General features: G+C 48.5%; 1 protein-coding gene across 2 annotated transcripts in view; it reads left to right on the top strand.

The window, feature by feature from the left end:
* Positions 1-10,384: 10,384 nt before the first annotated feature.
* Gas7 (growth arrest specific 7) overlaps positions 10,385-22,115 on the top strand; it is a 244,088-nt gene continuing 232,357 nt past the window's right edge. The window contains exon 1 of one of the 2 annotated variants that reach the window (XM_015992369.3): positions 10,385-11,044. In XM_015992369.3, coding sequence (XP_015847855.1) covers positions 10,862-11,044 — 183 coding nt within the window. In that variant the 5' untranslated portion in view covers positions 10,385-10,861. The remainder of the gene's footprint in view (positions 11,045-22,115) is intronic. The other variant, XM_015992375.3, reaches the window with a different exon arrangement.

Here is a 22,115-nt window from a genome sequence, read left to right on the forward strand (position 1 = left end):
ATGTAGAGACCACAGAGGAGTGCTGATTACTGGTTTGCTTCACATTACTTGCTCAGCCTGCTTCCTTATAGAATGCAGGACCCACTAGCCCAGGGATGACATTACCCACCATGGGCTGGGCTCTCCACCATTGATCACTAATGCCTTACACCTGAATCTCATGAAGGCATTTCCTCAACTGAGGCTCCTTTCTTTCCGGTGACTCTAGCTTGTGTCAAGTTGATGTACAGTACAATCCAGAAAGCCAACCCCTGATCTTCCCACCAGGCTCCTGCATTTTATCTATGGCTTTGGACAACAGGTACCAAGTCCCCCATCTACAGCTGAGGTAGCTGAGGCATGATGATGTATCCACTTATATGGGCATGTAATTAGTAAGCAAAAAAGTTGGGACTCGGATGAGCCTCATTATTTGAATCTTCATTAATAAATGGAGCTAATTATAGTCATTGAAGAGATGGTTCATTCTCTGTTGTGATTAATTCTGAGTTTATTTTTAGCTTTCAGAAGAATAGAGCCTTGTGGTAGGGTTTTGTTCTGAGAAAGAGCTGGTCTATTTCTGACAATCCTCCTCAGCCAGCTCCCTTTTCACGGAACAAAGTGGAGAACCTATGACCGGGTCATTCATTCCAGGTTTTTTAGTTTGATTTTGGAACGTCAAGATTCCTCCAGGGATTTGTATTAACCCGAGTGTGGCAGTTTAAATGTAATTGGCCCCCATAATCTCAGAGGGAGTGGCACTATTAGGAGGTGTGGCTTTGTTAGAGTGGGTATGGCCTTGGAGAAAGTATGTCACTGTGGGGGCAGGCTTTCAGGTTTCCTATGCAGTCAACTTCCTGTTGTCTACAAGATGTAGGACTCACCGAGCAGTGGTGGCACATGCCTTTAATCCCAGCACTCGGGCCAGCACTCGGGAGGCAGAGGCAGATGGATCTCTGTGAGTTTCAGGCCAGCCTGGTCTACCAAGTGAGTTCCAGGACAGGCTCCAAAGCTACACAAAGAAACAATGTCTCAAAAAACAAAAACAAAAACAAAAAACAAACAAAACCCCCCAAACAAACAAAAAAGATGTAGGAGTCTCAGCTACTTCTGAGCACCATGTCTACCTGCACACCACCATGTTCCCCACCGTGATGATAACTGACTGAAACTGTAAGCAAGCCACCCCAATCAAATGTTTTCATTTATAAGAGTTGCCATGGTCATGGTGTCTCTTCACGGCAATAGAAATGCTAAATAAGACACCTAGCTACTCAACTTTTCACCCCCTTGGTAGAGGTACACCATAAACAAATGAAAACAGCGGCTTCAGCCCAGTGCCACTTCAGAAAGGGTAGCAATAGTTTCTTTGGGAGGGACAAGAGAAGCAAGCCTAAACAAACAGACAAGGCTGTTCTGCACTGTCCTGCCAGCTTCGAGGATGCCTCGGCCTTCAGCCCTGGGATGGGCAGCCATTCTCATGAACCACTAAAGTGTCCTAGGTGTTTCTAAGGGGTCAGTTGTCTTGGGGACAGATATCTCACGCTTCAGATAATGCTAATAAAGGCCCTGGAGTTGGACCTGGATCCTGACACTAGAGACTTTTCTGTGGTTTGGTCTCTACTCTGAGCCTTGATAGTCTGTTTTCATTTTCTCCCCAAGGGCAGTCTAATTTCTCCCCTTCCAGGCTGAGTAGCATAGGAATGAGCTGGAAGTCCCCTATTCAAAAGACAGACTTATTTCCTTTTATTTTTAATTTTTTTGTCTTTGACAGTGCTGTTGATTGAACCCAGGGCCTCCTACATGCTAGGCAAGTTTCCACTAATGAGCCACACACACCTCCATCCCCAGACTTTAATTTGTAAGTGTTATTTTTGGCCCCACAACTAATTTAGTTTATCCAAGTGCCACCTCAATCACCTGCGTTGGAGGAGATCTCTTGAGGTGGGAATTTGTCCTGTCTTCAGGGTCTCTATGTGAGGGAAATGAGAAAATGGCCTTTCTCTCTCTCTCCCCAGGCTCCTCCTCACTTTTTCTTATCTTCTGTCTCTCTGGTTCCTACCATTTTCTTTTCTTTCTTCATTCATATGCTAATATTACTGTCAAGTAAAATCACAAGCCATTGCTTTAGGTTAGACTCCTGTACTGGCCCCAACAGACCACCTCTCCCTCCAAAAGAATCAAAATGGAGTCACTCAAGCTAAGTTCCTGACACCACCCTGCAGCTGCTTAACTGACCTCAGAAATCAGAGTGATCACAGCCAAAGCTCCAAACAGCTTTGGACAGAAAGATAATGGCATTTTCTTGGCCTTAACCACAGGGAATGACCCTCGGTTACCTGCTAGTGGCTATAGGTTCTTTTTTTCTTGTCTTGACTCTGCCTCCACCTCAAAAGGCAAGTAACTGAAGGACCCAGTCTTCTTTCTGTTTTCTGCTCCCTGTGTTGGGGTCTGAAGTCAGGGCCTTGCCCTTGCTGGACAAACACTCTCTTAGCCAACCCCACCGATCTTTTCTTATGTTGCCCCTTTTCTATCTATAAACCAACAGGAGCCTCTCCTGGGTTCATTGAACACATACTCTGTTTTATGAGTGAAGTTATTATCAGCTTTTGCTCTGCAGCTGGGTTCTTTCTCCCTCAGGGAACCATGAAACCAGTAAGACCACAGAGCCAAATGAAAAGTGTAGACATTAATTCTTCCCAGAATAGAAGTCAGGGAAAGACAGACTCACAAATCAACTTTTTTTTTTTTGAAACAGACTCTTAGGTAGCCCAGGCTAGCCTCAAAATTGATATGTAGCCAAAGATGGCCTTGAACTCCTGACTCTCTTGCCTCTATCTCCTAAGTGCTAGGATTACAGGTATGCGGCTCCATGCCTGACTCTCACAAATCAACACCTGAAAACAAGATAAAAAAAAAAACAAAACAAGAAAAAAAAATTAACTTCTCAACCCTTGGATCTGGAGGACTGGGTTGTGCGTGCCAAGTGAAGGACATGAGAGATGGAGATGGGCTTTAAAAGGGAAAGAATATTCACGTATTTTCTAGAAATGGGTGGGACTCTTCCTTTTCATTTCTCTTACTGTTCCTTTCAGGCCTCATCAAGGCGACTGTTGACCACTAATGGGGTTCAGGGAGTGGTAGAATTCATTTGGCATGCAGATGGGAGTATAATGAAGCTAAAAGTTGTCAGGTGGTCAGTCTGGCAGCTATCTTAGATCCATGGCTGGTCTACCTGATGAGGGAATTCCAGCTTTGAGGCCTCCTGTCTTCTTGGGAAGGATATAAATATTCAAGATTCAAAGGGTTGCTCATCCCAGGCTGCAAATGCAGCCAAGATTTTCAACAAGGCTGGCATGATGGTGGACACCCATGTAATCTCAGTGTTTGGGAGGTAGAAGCAAGAAGAAAAAGATGCTCAAGGTCAGGTCAGCCTCCTGAGTGCTGGGGTCCCACAACTGAGTCACTGAACCCGACTTTCTCATTTTAAAGGATGATGGACCCAGCCAAATAAGGTACCAATAGAAAGGCTACCAACTTAAAAATGGCAGTGTTCTCTTTGCAAAACCCTGGCTGGCCTGTAACTCACAGAGATCCTCTTCCTTTGTCTCTATCTCTGTCTCTCTCTGTTTCTCTGTCTCTTTGTCTCTCTGTCTCTGTCTCTCTGTCTCTCTCTGTCTCTCTCTGTCTCTCTCTCTCTGTCTCTGTCTCTGTCTCTGTCTCTCTCTCTCTCTCTGTGTGTGTGTGTGTGTGTGTGTGTGTGTGTGTGTGTGTGTGTGTGTGTGTAAGTGCTCTCATAGGCCGGAAGAGAACACCAGAATCCCTGGAGCTGGAGCCATTAGAGGTGGATGCTGGAGAGCAGCAGTTATTTTAACCAATATTTCAGGTCCCCCACTGTGATTCTTACACATGCAACTTTTGGGATCTCGGGTTGGGCCATCTGGCGAGACTCCAGTGGAGGCATTGAGGGTGGGGCACTTTGCTTTCTTTATAACACCCAGTGCCAGCTTCCTCCTGCACTCCAAGTAGGGAACCAACCAGGACCCCTGTTTCATTTTGCTTCATGATATGCTTTGCAGAGACAGAGCCCCTGTGTGGCCTAGACTGGCCAGGAACTTACAGTAGTCCTCCTGCATCAACCTCCCAGGGCTGGGATGACAGACATGAGCCACCGCGCCCACCTCCAGTTACTTTCTCTAGAATCATGATTCCAAAATACGAATTTGCTGGGCATCTAGGTAGGTAGCACATGTCTCACCCCAGCACTCTGGAGGCAAAGGCAAGGGGATCTCTATGAGTTCAAGACCAGTGTCATCTACACAGTGAGTTTCAGGCCAGGGAGTCCTTTTTAAATAAGTAAAATAAACCTTAAAGAAAGAAATATATATCCCCATTATGTTTGTGTTTATAGTAGAATTGTGTTTAATATGCACATCTTTCCTCCATATAAATCCACCATCTCAGCTGTTTTGTTACAGTAATGCAAAGCTGACGAACAGATGTATCTTGGTGAGTATATGAGCACACCCCAGTTGGCTGGATGTCTTCTGAAAAAGGGAAGTGATAGGTCGTAGAGTCCTGTTCAGCTTTGTGAGCTAGTGTGTGGGAATTCCAGCTAGGCCACGTTATTCCAGTATGTGTATTTTACCTTGTTTCTACCTTCACTGTAGATGGGTGTATACTGGTGTCTCCTTGGACTGTGTTTTGCTTTTCTTGATGATTAAAGGGGTATTCTCTCTCTCTCTCTCTTTCTCTCTCTCTCTCTCTCTCTCTCTCTCTCTCTCTCTCTCTCTCTCTCTCCCTCTCTCTCTCTCTCCCCCTTTCCCTCTCCCTCTCCCTCTTTCCTCTGAGACAGGGTCTTACTAAGTATCTTCAGCTAGCCTGGATTGCATATGTAGACTGGACTAGCACCAAACTCACAGGAATCCACCTGCTTCTGCCTTGAGTGCTGAGATTAAAAGCGTGTGCCATCACATCCAGCTAAAATCCTTTTAACTTAAATTATTTTAATGTAATAGGAAAGAGAGTACCACTACCACAAACTGTAACTTACTTTCCCTCATTTGGGAAAATGGCAGAGGTCAGCACATCTGGAATGCAATGATTAAATTGCCCTGGGAAAACCACCTTTCATAGTATCTCCCCTCTCCCCTGCCAGGTAAGTATAGTCACTTTTTTTTTTAAGGCCTGGGGATTGAATTTATGGCATCATGCCTGCAAAACAAGTACTCTGCTACAGAGAAGCAGCCCCAGCCCAACACACTTTTTTTGTGTTTGTTTTTTTGTGTATTTTTATTACATGAATTTATTCAGTGTGAGTGGGCATTTAAATGTCATCATGAGCATGTGAAGGTCAGAAAACAATTCTCTTCCACCGTGTAGATGCCAGGGGTCAAACCTTGGGTAGTCAGGCTTAGCAGCAAGCACCTCTGCCTGCTGAGCAGCTCACCAGCCCCCAACACAGGTTTGTTGGGAATAAACTGGTGCAGGCCTAGACTGGTTACCTTAAGAGCTGCTACTAGAAGTTGAGTTTGGCTTCCTTGGGTCCCTCTCTTACCATGTGATCTCTCACACATCCATTTCTTTTTCTACCCTGCTTGGAAAGCAATGGCCCTCACCAGAAACCACCAGATGCAGTCTCCTGACTATGAAGAGACCTGTGAATCAGAGTAAGTCTGTCTGTCTGTCTGTCTTTCTGTCTCTCCTCCCTCCCTTCCTCCCTCCCTCCCTCCCTCCCTCCCTCCCTCCCTCCCTCCCTCCCTCCCTCCATGATCTCCCCCATTCTTATCCTCCTTTTCCTTTTGAGATAGGTCCTATTATATAGCTTTGACAGGCCCAAAACTCATTACATAAGCCAAGGTGGCCTCAAACTCGTAGCAATCCTCCTGCCTCAGCCTCCTGGGTGCTGGAATTACAAGTGTGTGCCACTCCCACTACTTTCTTTATAAAAGACCCAGGCTCCAGTGTTTTGTTATAGTGTTATAGTAAGGCAAAATGGACTAAGACAATCATCTGTCTTTTTCCTTATTTGTTCTAAGGGAATTCTACTCCCCCTACCCCTCTCTTTGGTTTTAGTTTTGCAAGACAGGGTTTCTCTGTGTAATAGCCCTGGCTGTCCTGGAAATCTCTCTGTAGACCAGGGTATCCTCAAACTCACAGAGCTCTGCCTGCCTCTGCTTCCCAAGTGCTGGGATTAAAGGAATGTACCACCACGGCCTAGCTCTTCTTGTATCTCTTATTCCTTGAGATCAGGGTGTTACCTATTTTATAACATTTGTTTCATTTGTTTTTGAGACAGGTTCTTGCTACATAGGCCAGGTTGGCCTGACAGTACAATATAGCCCAAGCTATCCTCAAACTCATGATCCTCAGGCCTCATGATCCCAAGTGCTGGGATCACAGGAGTGTCCCAGAGTGCCCGGCTTACAGAGTGGACTTACAGAAGTATCCCACAGTGCCCAGTTTACAGAGTGGCCTTACAGGAGTGTCCCAGAGTGCCCAGCTTACATAGTGGATTTACAGGAGTGTTCCACAGTGCCCAGCTTACAGAATGGACTTACAAACATGCCCCACAGTGCCCAGCTTACAGAGGGTACTTAAAGGCATGTTCTACAGTGTCCAGCTTACAGAGTGAACTTACAAGCCCGCCCCACAGTGCCCAGCTTACAGAGTGGACTCAACAAATCCTTGGGCCATTGCTGAATGAACTAGTATGCAGAGATGGAGGAAAATATACTGACTAGGTGAAGGAGGCCTCGATTTGTATTTATTTTTTTGTTTTATGTTATAGCTTTGAGGTGTACTTTACAGTCCAAAAATCTATCTGTTTCAAGTGTACAATCCAGCGATTTACCAAATTATGCAATCATTACCATAATCTAATTTGGGAGCATTTTCACTACCCCAAAAGAAACCTTGTGTTTCTTTGCTTACTCCTGTCCCCAGGCAACCGCCAATCTATTTACTGTCTCTATGGATCTGCCTCTGGGGACATTTCACATAAAGGAATCATAGAATCCATGGCCTTTCACATCTGGAAGCTTTTGCGTAGTAGCTTTGAAGTTTATCCGTGCTGGAGCATGTGTTGGTACTTCGTTCTTTTCACAGCTCGGGGGACCATTCTGTGGCGTGTTGTGTAGATGGATTCCCCCAATGTTGTCTGGCATGAACCGGCGGACATTTGGGTCACTTCCACATTTAGTTATTAGGTTGCTATGATGGCCCCCATGTTTTGTGTGGGTGTGTGTTTCCCTTCCTTCCCTTCCCCTTTTCTTTTGCACTGGGGGATTAGGCCCAGGGCCCTTGCACATGCTGGGCATTGCAGGCCTTGGTTTTCTGAAACAGTTTCACCTTAGGGTTCAGGTTGTCCTCGAACTTGAAGTCTTCCTGTTTATGCCTTGCAAGGGCTGACAAGTGTGCACCATGAACCACGCTAGGCTCATAAGGTGCCGGGTGGAATCCAGGGCTTCGTGCATTTGAGGCAAGGAAGCTGTCACCTTAGCTGCATCCTCAGTGACTGAGCTGCGTTCCCAGCTCCCTTGGGTTTGCTTCTTTTGGAGGTAGCATCTTATTTTGTAGCCCAGACTGAGCTCAAACCAAAGACAATGATCCTGTCTCGGGCTGTGTCACCGTGCCTGGCTGTTCCACCTCTGTTTGGGACATTACTGCCACGCGCTGCTATTCTCATTTCATTTCTATACTGACCGACACTGCACATTGCCCAAGCATTCTCTCTTCAGAGTCTTGCCCCACACAGCCCTTCCTTCCTGTCTCTTTTCTTTTCCTTTATGCCTCCCCTCCCTTCCTCTGCTCTCCTCTTCCACCCCCTCCCACCTCCTCTCTCTTCCTGTCCTCTTTGTCTTACTATGTAGCCCAGCCTGGCCTTAGACTCCGAAGTGCTGAGGCTGCAGATGTCCTTACCACATCCATTTCCATACTCCTGGGTGTGAACTCTAGGGTCTACATTGCTTTATCACTATGGTGGGGATGGAACCCGGCATCTCGCCCATGCTAAGCAACTGTACCATTGAGGAGGCACACCCTCATCCCTCCATGGCACCTGCACAGCCTGACTGGCAGTGGGCCAGAGGAAACAGCACTCCAGGTACAATAAGCCAAACTCCAGTTCAAAATCTTGTTTTGTGGTTGACTGGTCATAGGACCAAAGGCAAGTCACACCCTCTGAATTCAGTTTCTTCCCTCTTAATGTGTACACCACCACATCACCCAAGGGTAGGAATGCCTAAGACAGGTCATTTGGTGCCCAAGAATTCTGGATACTGTGGAGACTGGGTTTTCTGTAATAAAGAATTCTCCCTTGCAGGATGGCCATAAACCAGTCAGTTCTTCTTACTGAACCAGGCTACATCATCAAGTCTGTACAGTTAGCAGAAAGCCATGTACCTGAGACAGGGTGTTTGAATCTTTTCAAAATTTGGTTAGTCTGGTTGGCATTTTTAGCAAGCTTTTGTTGTTATTTTTTGTCTTTTTGAGACTAGCTCACATCCTGCAGCCCACTCTGGCCTGGACCTCACTTTGTTGCTCAGGCTGACCTAGAACTTTTTGGTGGTCTTCCTGCCTCAGCCTCCTGAATGCTGGGATTACAGGCAGAAGACATCACACCCAGTTTAGCAACTGTTTTCTATATCAGACTCTCAGTGGCAACTAGGAGGAAGCCTTTGCTCCCCATAATTCCTGGGCAAGCAGAAGTCCTCAGTCGGTGCCTGATGGAATGTTACAATGTGCACTTGTCAGGTTGTCCAGGCTGGGGATTGATTCTACCTAGGGGAGATGGCTTCAATGCAGACTGTGGCTCAAGGGATACTCTCAAGGCTAGGGCAGACCCAGCTGAGTGGTTTTGAAAAGCTTTAAGAATAGTTCTAATGTTCTGCCAAGACTGAGAACCACCAAGCTAAAAGGACAGATTCAGAGCTCAAACAGATATGCAAGAATTTAAGGCTTTCTGTAGCCAGTACTGAACTGACTTTGTCATGGATCTCCTACCCTAGAATGCGGAGAGGTTTACACCCAGCTGAACAGGCCATCGGAAGCCGTACAAGGTTACTGAGCAAGGGGCAGAAATAGTTGGTAAGCACTATAGGCTGTAAATCCCTGATCAGAAAAGCTTGGCAGGAAGCAGAGGCAGGCAGATCTCTGTGAGTTAGAGGCCAGCCTGGTCTACAGAGTTACAGACAAGCCAGGGCTCATCTCAAAGCATGGGGAGAAGGAAAGTAAAGAAAAAGAAAAACTTGGGATCCAAAATGTTGAGGATTTTGTAATATTTGCATATACATAATTTGGTATCTTGGGACTCTAACCCAAGTCTAACATTAAATTAATACACATAGCTCAAATGTCACTTGATACAATATCTTCAGCAATGTATTTTCTCGATCTCTCTTTTCCTCCCTCTCCCTTCTCCTCTCTCCCTCTGTTCTCTCTCCTTCTCTCAAGCCACTCAAGCCTGGAATTCTTTTCATCTTCCGGCTCTTATCTCTCTGGGGCTAGAATTACAGGTGTGCTATCACCCAGGCCCACCGCAGTTTTCTTGGACAGTGGACTTCACCACGACATCCTGTTAGCACTGGCAGTGTTTGGATTTCGTACTTTAGATTTTTCGATTAGAGATGCTCAGCTGATTATAACAGTGATAGTGAAGGGCCCAGCTGTTACAGGTTAGGAAATGCACTTTAATTTTTAAGCTAGCAAAGAAACAGGCCTTTTCCTTCTGTCCTCTTGACCTATGTATGGTACACTTCTTTGGCCCCTGAGGTTCACGAGTGTCTCAAGGGTAGGGTCTTATCCAGGCGTTGGAGGGAACACGACAAGCCCCTACTAATATATCTGGTGGCTGCCTGAGTGCATGGATACTCCTCATCAGGCCCATCTTGAATTCAGAAGGACTAGACCATGACACCCAACCCCCAACCCCTACCTTTTCCGACAAAGCTAAAAAGGTGCTTGCTCTCTTTTTTTATTTAGCCTTTGCAGTGTTTAGCTGATCAGCCGTATTCTAAGCCTACCAACCCAGACTTCTCATCTCTGCACGGAGTCCCCCAGTGGTGTCACACACTGTCACCGGGCTTCTCCGCTTCGGCGCCAGCCTTCAAACCTGCCTTTATCCATTGTTCAGTTTCCTGTGAGTCAAGTTCAGCCAGGCTTCATGCTCTACAATGACGGTCACAAACACATTCCCTTGCAGACACCTGGGAGGCAGCGCCGCCTGTCACCCGCCACAGATCCAAACAGGAGGAACCGAGGGGCGTTCCCATTCCAGCGGCTCTGGGTGGCGGGGTCGCCGGGGAGCCCCTCTGCTGGGGAGCGCCCGGCCCTCCGCGGGCGTGGCCGGTTTGGCCCGGCCCCTTGCCCGCCCTGGTCGCCTCGAGAGAGTCCCCGCCCGGCCACCGGCCGTCAGCGCGCTCCCTCCGTGTCTTCCCGGGCTCTGCTCGCCTCGGACAAGCCCCGCCGAGGGGGATGCTCTGAGCACCACCTCCCGGGGCAGTTAAGCCTCTCAGTGCACTCGGGAGTCCCCGGCCCCGGAGGCCAAGGGAAGTTGTCTTGTGAGCCCGCGGACCCGGGGTCTCCTCCCCCTGAGCCCCGCCCCCCGCCCGGCGCTGGGGACCGCAGAGCCGCCCGGCCCGGGGGCGTCGCCGCTAGCTCTCCGGAGCCCTAGGAGCCCACGGAGCCAGCGCGGCCAGTGAGCGTCCCTGCAAGCAGCGCTTGTGGCCCGGCGGCCCAAGGACCCCTGCGCACCCCCGCCACGGCGCGCGCCCAGAGCGCGGGAGCCCGGAGCACCGGGCGCCTGGGACCCCGCGCAGCCGCTGGCCAGCCCGCGGGGCTAGGCAGGGATGCCGGCTGCACTGTGAGCTCGGGCGCTAGGGCCATGGCCGGCGCCCGCTGCCGGACCTTGTACCCCTTCTCCGGGGAGCGGCACGGCCAGGGGCTGCGCTTCGCTGCGGGCGAGTTGCTCACTCTGCTCCAGGTCCCGGACGGCGGCTGGTGGGAAGGCGAGAAGGACGACGGGCTCCGTGGCTGGTTCCCCGCCAGCTACGTGCAACTGCTGGAGGTGAGAGGCTAGGGCTGGGGTCGGGTACCTGCTATCCCCCCGACCTCGGTGCTCTCGGGAACGAAGGGTGCGGGGGTGCCCTGGGGCGTGGGCAAAGCTCCCCTCATACCCAGCCTCCCGAGCACGTCGTGGCTGCTCGGGGGGAAGGGAGAACTTGTTGCCTGTACGAGTTCTGGAGCAGGCGGGCGCGCTGCCGCGGCTGACAGGGGCGGCCAAGGGGCCGCCGAGCTCGGTGGTCTTGGCAAGGCACACGGATGATCGGGGTTCAGAAAGGTGGCCCCACAGCCCCACCTTTCCCGCGGACCAGTGGTCAGTCATGCTGTCCCGGGGGCGGACTGCCGGGCTGCCCCCGGGCCGCCCACTTGCTGGTCAGCTGAGATGCATCAGTTAGCAATGAGCCAGAGCAGAGCAGCAAGCTTGTCCGGGGAATACAGCTAGACCTCAGGCAGCGCCCCCTCGTCTAGGCTCAGTACCCTAAAGTGGCTTGTTCCTGGGGATCTGGCTTTGCCCCAAGGCTACATAGGACAGCTGAGCCAAGTCAGCTGGCTGCTTATTGTCTGGGTGACAATTGCGAGGCCTCTCTGGCCTCTAATCACTGAGCTCATGGTCACAGCCTGAGTGAGAGCCTAAGTTTCTAAAGTCCTTTGTGTGGTGTGTGTGTGTGTGTGTGTGTGTGGTGGTGGTGGTGGTATTTTTGTGTCCTTATGGAGAAGCTGCTGACCCCAGAATCGTCAAGAAGGCTAAACTAACCCTCACTCTCAGTTGTGGACGTATTCCTAGGTTTTGGTAGAAGCCGGCCTAAATAAGGAACCAAATTTATCTTTTACTGGGACCTACTTAAGAACAAAGTAGCAAATTTTGAATGAAAATGTTACATGCAGCTCGGGTCAGGGTGAGGTGGGGGAGGTAGGGGTGAGGTGGTTGTGGAGTGAGCAGGCTGGCCAGTGTCCTGGAGCAGCATTATCAAGTGTTCGCTCAGCCTTCTGGAAGCACATGGTAGTTCTTTCGGGTCCAGAAAACAAAACTCGCTCTAAATGGACCATAGTATTCCTCGAAAATGGACCAGTAGTATTCCTGGGCAAAAGGCTGGAATGAGCCTTCTGGGGTCCTTAGCAAAGGTGTCTCATAGTGTGTTCCCAGCACCTGTATCTGCAGGAGAGGCTCAGATTTGGCTCCCCGTATTTCCCAGTTCCATTTCTAAGGGAATAATAATAATAATAATAATAATAATAATAATGGAAACGTCATCTGTCAGGGAAAGCTTGAGCCTCCTGGGGGAAAAGCTCTCTGAAAGACATGTTGGAGTTCTTTTGGTGGCCACATTTCCCCAGGAAATACTGATGTGGAAATTTGCCTGATGATTGTCTGTCTGGTGAGGAGTGTCCATGACTGGATCCAGCCAGCTGTTTTGGGTGGGGATTTGTAAGAACAGAATGCCCCTGCTTTTCCCTGGGGGAGGGAAGGGAGCATGAGCAGGCCCAGAAGACAAAGCAGAATTATCATCTGGGATGGCCTGGGTGTGCCTGTGGCATCCCTTGGCACTTACAGAGCTGGGAAGTCTCTGGTATTTAGGGAACCTTTCCAACCCCTCCCATCTATTAATAGCAACCCAGTGGCACCAAGAGGACCTTCCAGATGTAGAATAGCACCTATACAAGCCATGTGCCCCATTGCCAGTCTCCTGGCAGTTCTGTGCAGGTGAGGGGCCGTCCTCCACTTAGGAAGCTCCATTTGTCTTGCACCACAGTCTCGCTACGTAGATCAGGCTAGCTTCAAATCTGTAGTCCTCCTCGCCTCTGCTTCTGAGTGCTGGGATTCCAGGCTTGTTCCGCAATATCCGGCCGGCACTGTCCTCATTTTACAGACAAGAGAAAACATGACAGTACGAGAAAAGCAAGTCTGTCATCCAAGGGGTCATGTTTGCACACTAGACTAACAACTCAGGTGGCTGGCTAAATTCCTAGAGTATTTTGAAACCCAAAGGTCAGTAAAAGAAGGATCTAGAATGATGTATGTGAAGAAAGGTGAGCAGGCCCCTGAGACTGGTATGTTGGTGACAGTATCCTTAATAAGACCTGCAATGCCAGATAGCTGCAACCTGGGGGCACCCTGGAGCACCCCTGCTGCGAACCCTGAAGTTTAAATTCACCTATAATGAGCTGAGGTGGCTTTTGGTGCCTCCCAAAGGTGGAGTCAAGGATGGACCTGGCCCCACTGCCCAAGTACTGACTAGGATTCTTCTTAGCACCAGCATGGAGGTTCACGGATCAGATTCTCGGTGGCTGGCAACGTCCTCTGAGAATAAGCTGGATCACTAGGCAGAGAGAGCTGGGAAGGGGTATGCCATGGAGTCTCTTGGGATGGGGTGAGCACTCACAGACAGACTAGGGGAAGCTGGGGAGTGGGTGCAACACGAAGTGTATGAATCCTGAGATTGCAGAAGCCGAGCAGCAGCTAGGAGACAGAGGAAGGCCCGGAGGCTCTGAAGGTGGTACTGCTGTAGGGGAAGAAGTCTAAATAGAAAGGACCCCAACAGCCTCCTGGGGAAGGATGGGGTGATGGGCACCCAGCTGAAGAATGGAGTGTTCCTCATAGTGTCCCTTTTGCCCTCTAGTGGAAAGAGTGATAACAGGAAGTGTCTTAGTGGAGGGCGTGAGATACCGACAAGAATGTGCAAAGTGGACTCTCCCCAGGAATCTATTCCTGGTTCAGGCACAGAAAGGGAAGCTGGAGGCCTGCCTCGCAGGAAACACACACTGTGGAGGGGAATTGGGAACTGACCCTGAAAGGCCTGCTAGATCTGCCTTGGGGGTGGCCAGCCTCAGACGGAAGCAGGGTCTTGGAAGACACGGTCATTGGGCATTGGGGCAATCTCTTTGGTCCAGACTCTTAGAACTGGTAAAATGATACAGTGAATATCTGGCTTAAAAAGGTGGACTCTTAGAGGACCTAAGCCCATGCAGAGAAATATGGGACCTGGAGACCCTGGCCACAGGGGTCCTGGTTACTTATGGTGTGGCCCAGCCCTTCACAGGGCACCTAATCTCCCCAAAGGTATGAGAGCTGTGTGTCAGCTTCCCATTGTTGTGGTAAGGTGCCTGGGATAAAATTTGCAAGGAGGAAAGGTGTATTTTGAACCTGGGTTTGGAAGTTTCAGTTTCTGGCCAACTCTTGGTCCATTAAATTCTGAGTATATTATAAAAGGGAGCATCTCATACTGGACAGGAAGGAGGGATAGTGTCCTAGTCCCCCATCCTACCCCATCCAAACTCCCATTCCCCTACCAGGTCTTACCTCCCAAAGGAATGCCTTAGGCTGCTTATGGAATCTTTAGTATATGGGACTTTGGGGAACCTTTAAGGTCTCAGCCATAACCAGGCCTAACAGCTGACAGCCAAAGCTGGCTGTGATATCTAAAGGCCCTGAGATGAGAAAGCTAGAAAAGCCTTTCTAGGTGGTATCTTCCGTGGTGAAGAAAGGGACCAGCAGAGAACTCGACTGACTTGAAAGACACAATAGAAGAAGAGTGAGTGGATGGAAGAGGTGAGGCCAGGCTGCAGGCCATGGGGCCAGATCCAAGTCAGGTTCTGGGTTACTCCCATAGTCTTGGGGACCCGACATGAAGGGCAATTTCCACCTGCCCTCAAGGGTGCAGGCATGGCTCCTGGGGAAGGTAGATAGAGGTGGGCTCTCTCTCTCAAGGAAGAGTTGAAGAGTCAGGTGTGGTACCAGAGTAGGTATAAGGGCTGGTCAGGCCCAACCTGAAAGGCCATACTGGACTCAGGAATTTCTTGTGGCCTGCTCTTACTTAGGCTAGAAGTCAAGAACCTAAGGGTGGTATAAGATCTCAGTAGAAACACCCAGAGTTTGGGGGAAGTGATTTTAGAAGGGTGAGAAGATGGGAATACAGACATGCCAGAGCTTTCCTTTAGGTGGTGCCAGCAGGTCTAGTCCTGAGAGGTACTCACTGCTTGCACTGTGTCCCCAGAAGCCTGTGTTGGAAACTCACCACTGAAGTACAACCGTATCAGGCGGAATTTAGGTTATGAGGGTTCCACCCCTGCAGGTAGACTGATGCCAGTCATGTAGAGGCTGGAAGGTGTATAGTTTGAGAGCTCACCCTTTTCCATCACCACGGGATGATGCCATAAGAACCCAGCAGAGGCTGACACCTCCACGTTAAGACTCTTTGGCCTCCAGAACCATGAAAAATAAATTCACTTTAGAAATTACCCACTTTGTGGTATTCTGTTACAGCCATTCAAAATGGAGCAAGCCAAGCACAGACTGTGACGGTACTTGTCAGTAAGGAGGAGGGGGAATGCAAAGGGGGGGGGATTCTTAAACTCCATGTCCTCTTCTTTCCCTCTTCTCTCAATCTGGGCTCATGTGATTGTGCGGCAGGAGTTTATGGGGGTAGCTATGGGGGTGTATGGGTTGTGCTGTGGTCAGTGAAGAGGTGGTTTTTCTATGGCTAGGTGACAAAGCACCCCAGAATTCATCCTATGTGACTCTGAGTGGACAGAGCTCAGCTGAGTGGTCCTTCCGTTGGTTCACCTTGGCAAACTCCTATGCCAAGAGAGCTGAGGTCAAATGGCAGCTGAGGACTGAGTCCAGGAGACTCCACTGGGTTGGCCTCCTAGAAGGGCCATGTTCACTCACCTGGTTGTTCCGTATGGCCTCTTTCCACGCGGTGTCTCCTCCTTCAGTGAATTGTCACACGCCCTTTCTCTGCAGCGTAGTTAGAGTTTGTATGTTGTCGGTGGCCAGCTTCCAAGGATACAAAGGGATGGCTTGCTGGACCTTCTTAAGGCTTTGGCCCAGGTCGAGCACATCACTCTGCCATATGCTGCTGGCAAAGTGAGTCACAGGAACAGTCTAGAAGTAGCATGGACAGGAGGTAGGTTCAGGCTTGGAAACGGGAGCAGGATTCATGGAGGACCACCTTGCACATTTCCTGCCTCCCAAGGATGGTGGAGGCAGCAAGGCTTAAGCTCGTCAGTTGGATCAGTGTGTGTGTGTGTGTGTGTGTGTGAGAGAGAGAGAGAGAGAGAGAGAGAGAGAGAGAGAGAGAGAGAGAGAGAGAGAGAGAGAGAGAGAGAGAGACTCTGGAAGCAGAAAAGATGTCATGGCCTTTTGATTTGAAGACTTTCTGTTCCTCTATTTCCATCTTAGGAGTTAAAAATTTTTTTTTAAAAACTCCAGGGGTTTCTTTATAGAAGTGCATAGTAAATGATGCTGCTGGAATCTGAAAAAATGTTTGCCTGGCCCTAAAGCCAGGGCCTGCCTGTCCACTAAGCCATCAGCACGCCAGGCGAGCCTTTTCATGCCAGAGCTTTGATAATTAATGGACACAGTGTCTCCGAGCTGCCTGACATTCAGGAGATGTTTGCTATGGTACATAAATTGATTTTAATCTAGGGCCTTTTCCCCTCTAACAGGAAAATTACCTAAAATGGGTGTGACTTTGACCTTCACACCAATATTTTTTTTTGGGGGGGGGGTAATCATTGACTCTGTTCATAATTAGGGCTGGTGGCTCCCCAAGGTGTGTAATTGGGACTGAAATTGTGCCATTTTCACAGAGTCATCCTGCCATTCAATTAGGGGGCCCACATCAGCAGCTGCTGCTGTTTGAACATCTACCATTGGCCATAGCACTGTCTGTTTCTGCCCGGCAGGAACCACCCTTCAAAAACTCCGTGTGCTGGCCTGGCCATGCGGCCACTCATGAGACTTTAAAGCATTGGGCAGAGCTTCTGGATTTTATGGACTCCAGGCATCTTTACAAAAGTTCCCTTAGCAACAAGTCGGCAGGAATCCCTGACATCTCTTAACCACTGGGCAAATCCCTGCGATTTACTTCTACCTAGAAATGTGAATGAGCCACCTCCTACCTTCCTGTATTTTCAGCCTAAAAAAGGCCCAGCTTGTGTCTGGTGGCTGGGTGGACCCTCATTGTGAAGGCCGTGCCGGCCCCCACGGGTAAAAGGATGTGTGTGGTAAACCAGGAAGCCCTGTGTGCATGCATGGTGTCGTGACTGTTACTAGGCCCCCCAGGGGACAGCATTCCTATAACGTTCTCCCTTATTATTACCCCACAGCAGCAAGGTAAAAATGATGGGTCTTTTTGACAGAGTGCTGGGACAGATTCCCCCTGTCCCTAATTGCCAAATTAGTAGATTCTTCTCTTCCTGCAGAGGCAAGGATTCTGGGGTGGTGTTTATATCTATAGAGAAAAGTAGAAATGGTAGCCAGAAGGCTTTTCCTTTGGCAGAGCAGAGCATGAGGTGACATTGTAAAACTGTAGTTGTGTGTGAGAACCATGAAATATGAGAAGTGTATGTGGAGTGGCTTTTTATTTTATTTATTTATTTATTTATTTATTTATTCATTTATTATTTATTTATTTTTGGTTGGTTGATTTTTGTTTGTTTGTGCTGGGGACCTAGTGCCTTGTACTCAGCCAATGCTCGACTTCTGAGCTGCATGCCTCCACCCCAATGTGGAGTATTGTAAGAATCTGCTTACTTCCTTCTGTCCCATTTGGTATCTCCTCTGTGTGCCCTCCGATAAAGGTTTGTTTTTATTTGCCTCACTTCCTGGTTCACTGTATCTGCTTCCTTTCTCAAGCTACAAATTCGAGTCCAGATTCGATTCCCAGGCACTCAGATTTCACACGTGGAAACTAAGCCCGTAACCTCTGCTTTCTCTACCAGTCTTTTGCCCACCCCTCCCACCCCCCACCCCTGACTGAGCGAAGGTCGCCTCCATCTGTCTGCCTGGTCCCCCACGCTTGACCCTCTTCCCCTTCCTGTCCCGTACTTTAGCTAGGGAGTCTGCCCATCCTCCGTCGGGAGGTTTCCTGGAGCTTCTGTTTCTGCACTTGCCTTGGCAAACCTTTTCTAGCACAGGCCAAGAAATGTTTTCTAAGCTTTGTGGGCCAAGAGGCAAAATGAAATTAAAGCTGATGCGGGAGGCAGTGAGAGGTGAGGGGCCACACGTGCTTTGTCTGCCACCACCCCACAGGATCTTAAGTGTCCTCAGAGGTGGATGTGGTTAAAGGGTTGGTCCAGGGAAACCTTTATTTTATTTATTTATTTATTTATTTATTTATTTTTTTATTTATTTATTTATTTATTTATTTATCTATCTATCTATCTATTTATTATTGTTGTTGTTTGGTTTTTGTTTTTTTGAGAAAAGAAAGTGTTTTTTGAGACAGGACATTGAGTTGCAGGCCAGGCTTGCCTGGAACTCATTAGGCAGTCAAGGGTGGCCTTGAACTTGTGGCTACCTCAAGTTCTTGAACTCCTTCTACCTCAGTCTCTGAAGTGCTGGACTTACAAGCATAAGCCACCACATTCAGCCTTGGGCGAGTGATTTACTCTGCCATAGGTTCCCACCATATAAAAGTCTAGGTTCATAATGCACAAAGTTCATTTTATAAGCTATTCTTTTTTTAAAAATCCAAATCTGGATGGAGAGGTAGCCAATCTGTGAAGAGTCCTTGCTGCTCTTGCAGGGGATGGGAATTCCCAGCACCCACTCTGGGTGGCTCACAGCTGCCTGTAACTCTAGCTCCAAAAGGTCTGAGGCCCTCTTCTGTCCTGCACAGGCTCCTATGCCCACACAGACACATACACTCCCACACACATTTAAAAAACAGACACTCCCCAAATCAAAGAGAACAAGACTGGTATATGAAGGAACAGAATATCTGAGTAGACCCTTTCTAATAAAGAACACAAAACTTCACCTACAGATTCCATCTCTCTATAACTCAGGGGCTGGGAATGTAACTACAAAGATTTATTTATGGTTTTTTGAGACAAAGTCTACTTTTTTGGCCTTGACTGGCCTGGAACGTGGGACCCTTCTCCTATCCTCGCTCCCTGTTGCTTGGGATTAAAGGTGTGTGTCACCATGCCCGGCTGAAAAAAAGACAGCCTTAAGGAAGAAGTAACCGAAGCTCTTTCATTGTAGTTCTTTTTGTTGTTGTTTGTTTTTGAGACAGGGTTTCTCTGTGTAGCCCTGGCTGTCCTGGAACTCACTCTGCAGACCAGACTGGCCTTGAACTCACAGAGAGCCACCTGCCTCTGCCTTCAGAGTGCTGGGATTAAAGGCGTGCGCCAACACTGCCCAGCTCATTGTCCTTTTTAGATAGGGTCTTACTCTGTAGCCCAGGTGAGCCTAGAACTGACTGTTTAGGCAATCTTCCAGGCTCAGCCTTCAAGTGCTGGGTTCCAGGAATGCAACACCACCACTCACCGTCACTGAAAAGCATTAGTGTGTGTATGCCTTCTGACCCCTGGGTTGTACTTGTAGTCCAGAGGCCTCTGTTAGACGAGGTGTGAACCTCCCCATGCCAACACAGCACTTCTTAGCAAGGGCAAGCCTAACTACTGTCTAAACCCCCAAGAGGAACTGGTTAAAATGAGGCTTACCGATGCTTACTCCTGGACCAGGAACGCAGAAGGGCTCAATACCTAAACTAAAATGGAATTTCAAAAATTTTAAATGTTGCTTAGTGACATTTCATTTTTCCATGGAGTTAGCAGAATTTGTACTTCTTACGAGGAAGCAAAAGGAGATGGCGGCGTCCAGAAATGAATTACAGTATAAAAGCAGGGTGACGGGGACTGGACACTTAGTAGCCATCATGGCTAGAACGGATTGAAGCACTATGCCCTGGCCTCAGGCCACATTCCTTTAGATAGCCTGGCACAGCAAATCTTTGCACTTTGAGAGGTAGATTTGACTGGATTTTTTTTTTTAAGCCAGATTTCTTCTGCCGCCAAGTCTAGTGAGTCTCTGTGTGTGACTGCCTGTCTGTCACCTTGTTCCAGAAAGCATGTAAGGCATGTTACCAAAAAGCATATGGTACAATAAGATAAAATCACAAATACACGAGGAAACCTGGGAAAAGGGGAAAGAAAGGGAAACGGGGTAAAGACTGCCCGAGTGAAGTTTGAAGAGCCGAGAGAGGGTGATGGAGAGGAATCACGTTGCTCGGGGGCAAATTAGAGCCCCTACCTTTGGGGAATGATGTTTTTGAGCAGTTTGCAATGAAGAGATGTTCTTGTGATGGTCGTATTATGAGCTTGGGTGATGTCAGGACAGATGAGGACAACAGTTAACCAGAAGTTGTGGGATTTCAGTGGCTAAAACAGCATAGGTTTGCCTCTTGCTTGTGCTGAAAGTTTGTTTTCGAGGTAGTTTGGTTCCGGCCTCTCGGGGACCCTGAGCCTGGCCTGGGAATGGCTTCGGCGTCCTGAAGATTTTCAGGCAAGAAGGCAAGTGGAAGTCTGTCTGACCTTCCTCCCATCTCCATTCCCTGTCTCCACCATTTTTCTTCCTGAGGTCAGGCTTTCATTCTGAGACACTTCTTATCCACGTAAAGGGCAGCTCCTTCGGATCAGCTCTCAGGAGAGAGGACAAGAGTTGATAGCCTGCTCACTCCAGCTGGGGTTTGTCCCAATGTTATCCATTCTCTAGACTCATGTGTTCCTCCTGAAAACCACTCTTCCTCAAAAACTGCCTCCAACTCTAGCAGCCTCCACTTCCCTCTTCTCTGAGAAGGTGTTAAGTGTTCAACCATGTGGTCTTTCATGGAGGGAGACTCCGGAGTCTTCAATGTTACTAAATGTATACTCCCCCATCCTCCTATCCCCAATCCCGGTCATCTATCTACTGTCTTTTTTTATGAGGGGTGGGAGGCTGGGAGACTCAGATCACCAAACCCATGGAGTGGAGCAGAGCTGCTCTTTTCCTGTAGGTTCCTTTTCATAAGCAGTCCTAGCATCAAGTACTCCCTGAGCACGCCAAGTAGACGCTTGGTCCACTTGGCATAAACACCATCATTTCCTGATTCTAGGCTCCGCAGTTTTCTTTCTCTCTTTTACATGAGCATGTACTTTGTACAGTGCAGATACAACCATCTGGGGCTAGCAGTTATAAACTCCCCCGTGCGGGTAGTGTGGAGAGAAGATGCCTCCGTGGATAAATCACTTGTCCTCCAAAGTAAAAACCAGGGAGTTCAGATTCCCCAGCACCCTCTTGTACATCCCTGTGACGGAGGTAGAGATGGGATCCCTGGGGAAATTATCTAGCTAGAGTGAGTAGTCCAGTGGGCAAACCTCAAGTTCATTGAGAGACCCTCCTGCAGTAAATAAAGAGAGCAATTGGAGAAGACACCTGACATCAACCTCTGGCCTTTACACACACTCGCACACATATGTACATGCACCTACACATAAGTGTACACACACACACATACATATCTATGTACTCACATACCCTCATAAGCACACTCACACAACAAATATACAAGCAATAAAATAAAAATAAAAACCTTCCCTTGGGAAGTCTTTGGGGACTCTCCTGCCCTGCACAACTGACAGGTAACCTCTTTGGAGAGACTATGGGTTCACACAGGTTTGGCCCAAAGCCCTTCCAGATGTTAGCATTCATTGCTCTGTCTACGTATCTCAATTCCTCCTCCTTCCTCACTGCCTTCCTCACTGTTCTGTCAGCTGCAGAGAACGCCAGGGTTAATCCACAAGAAAACTAATTAAGTTGTAAAAATTCCTCAGAGATGCTATTTTAAAAACTCTACCGAAACGATTCCTTGTCCTAATTTAATCATCAGAGAGAGCGTCCTTATTTTGGTGGTGGCTCCTGGAAGGCCGTCATGGAGGCATCTGCTGCTGATTTGTAATATAATTTAGGAATCGGAGTAGGAAAGCGGAACTTTAAATTTAGTTCGAGTCTACCCTTCTCATTAAGCAAGTGTTTTATTGATAAATAACTCCCAGTGTTCGTTGTGTGTAGAGGGAAAAATACAGCTCCATTGAGTAGTTGATAATCAAGGGCGGTTCTCAACACAAGATCAAATCTAGGACCCAGTCTGGGATTCTGGTATTATAAACAAAGGGGCTGAGTACAGCAGTTGAACCGAGTCTCACACTTACTAGGAAAGTCTTCTGCACTCAGCTACACCCCAGCCCTTCACTGGACACAGGCAACATGGACTTCCCCAGTGGTTTCCTTCTCCCCCTCAAGATGTCCT

This window comes from Peromyscus maniculatus, chromosome 8 (genome assembly GCF_049852395.1).
Source record: "Peromyscus maniculatus bairdii isolate BWxNUB_F1_BW_parent chromosome 8, HU_Pman_BW_mat_3.1, whole genome shotgun sequence".
Taxonomy (NCBI): Eukaryota; Metazoa; Chordata; class Mammalia; order Rodentia; family Cricetidae; genus Peromyscus; species Peromyscus maniculatus.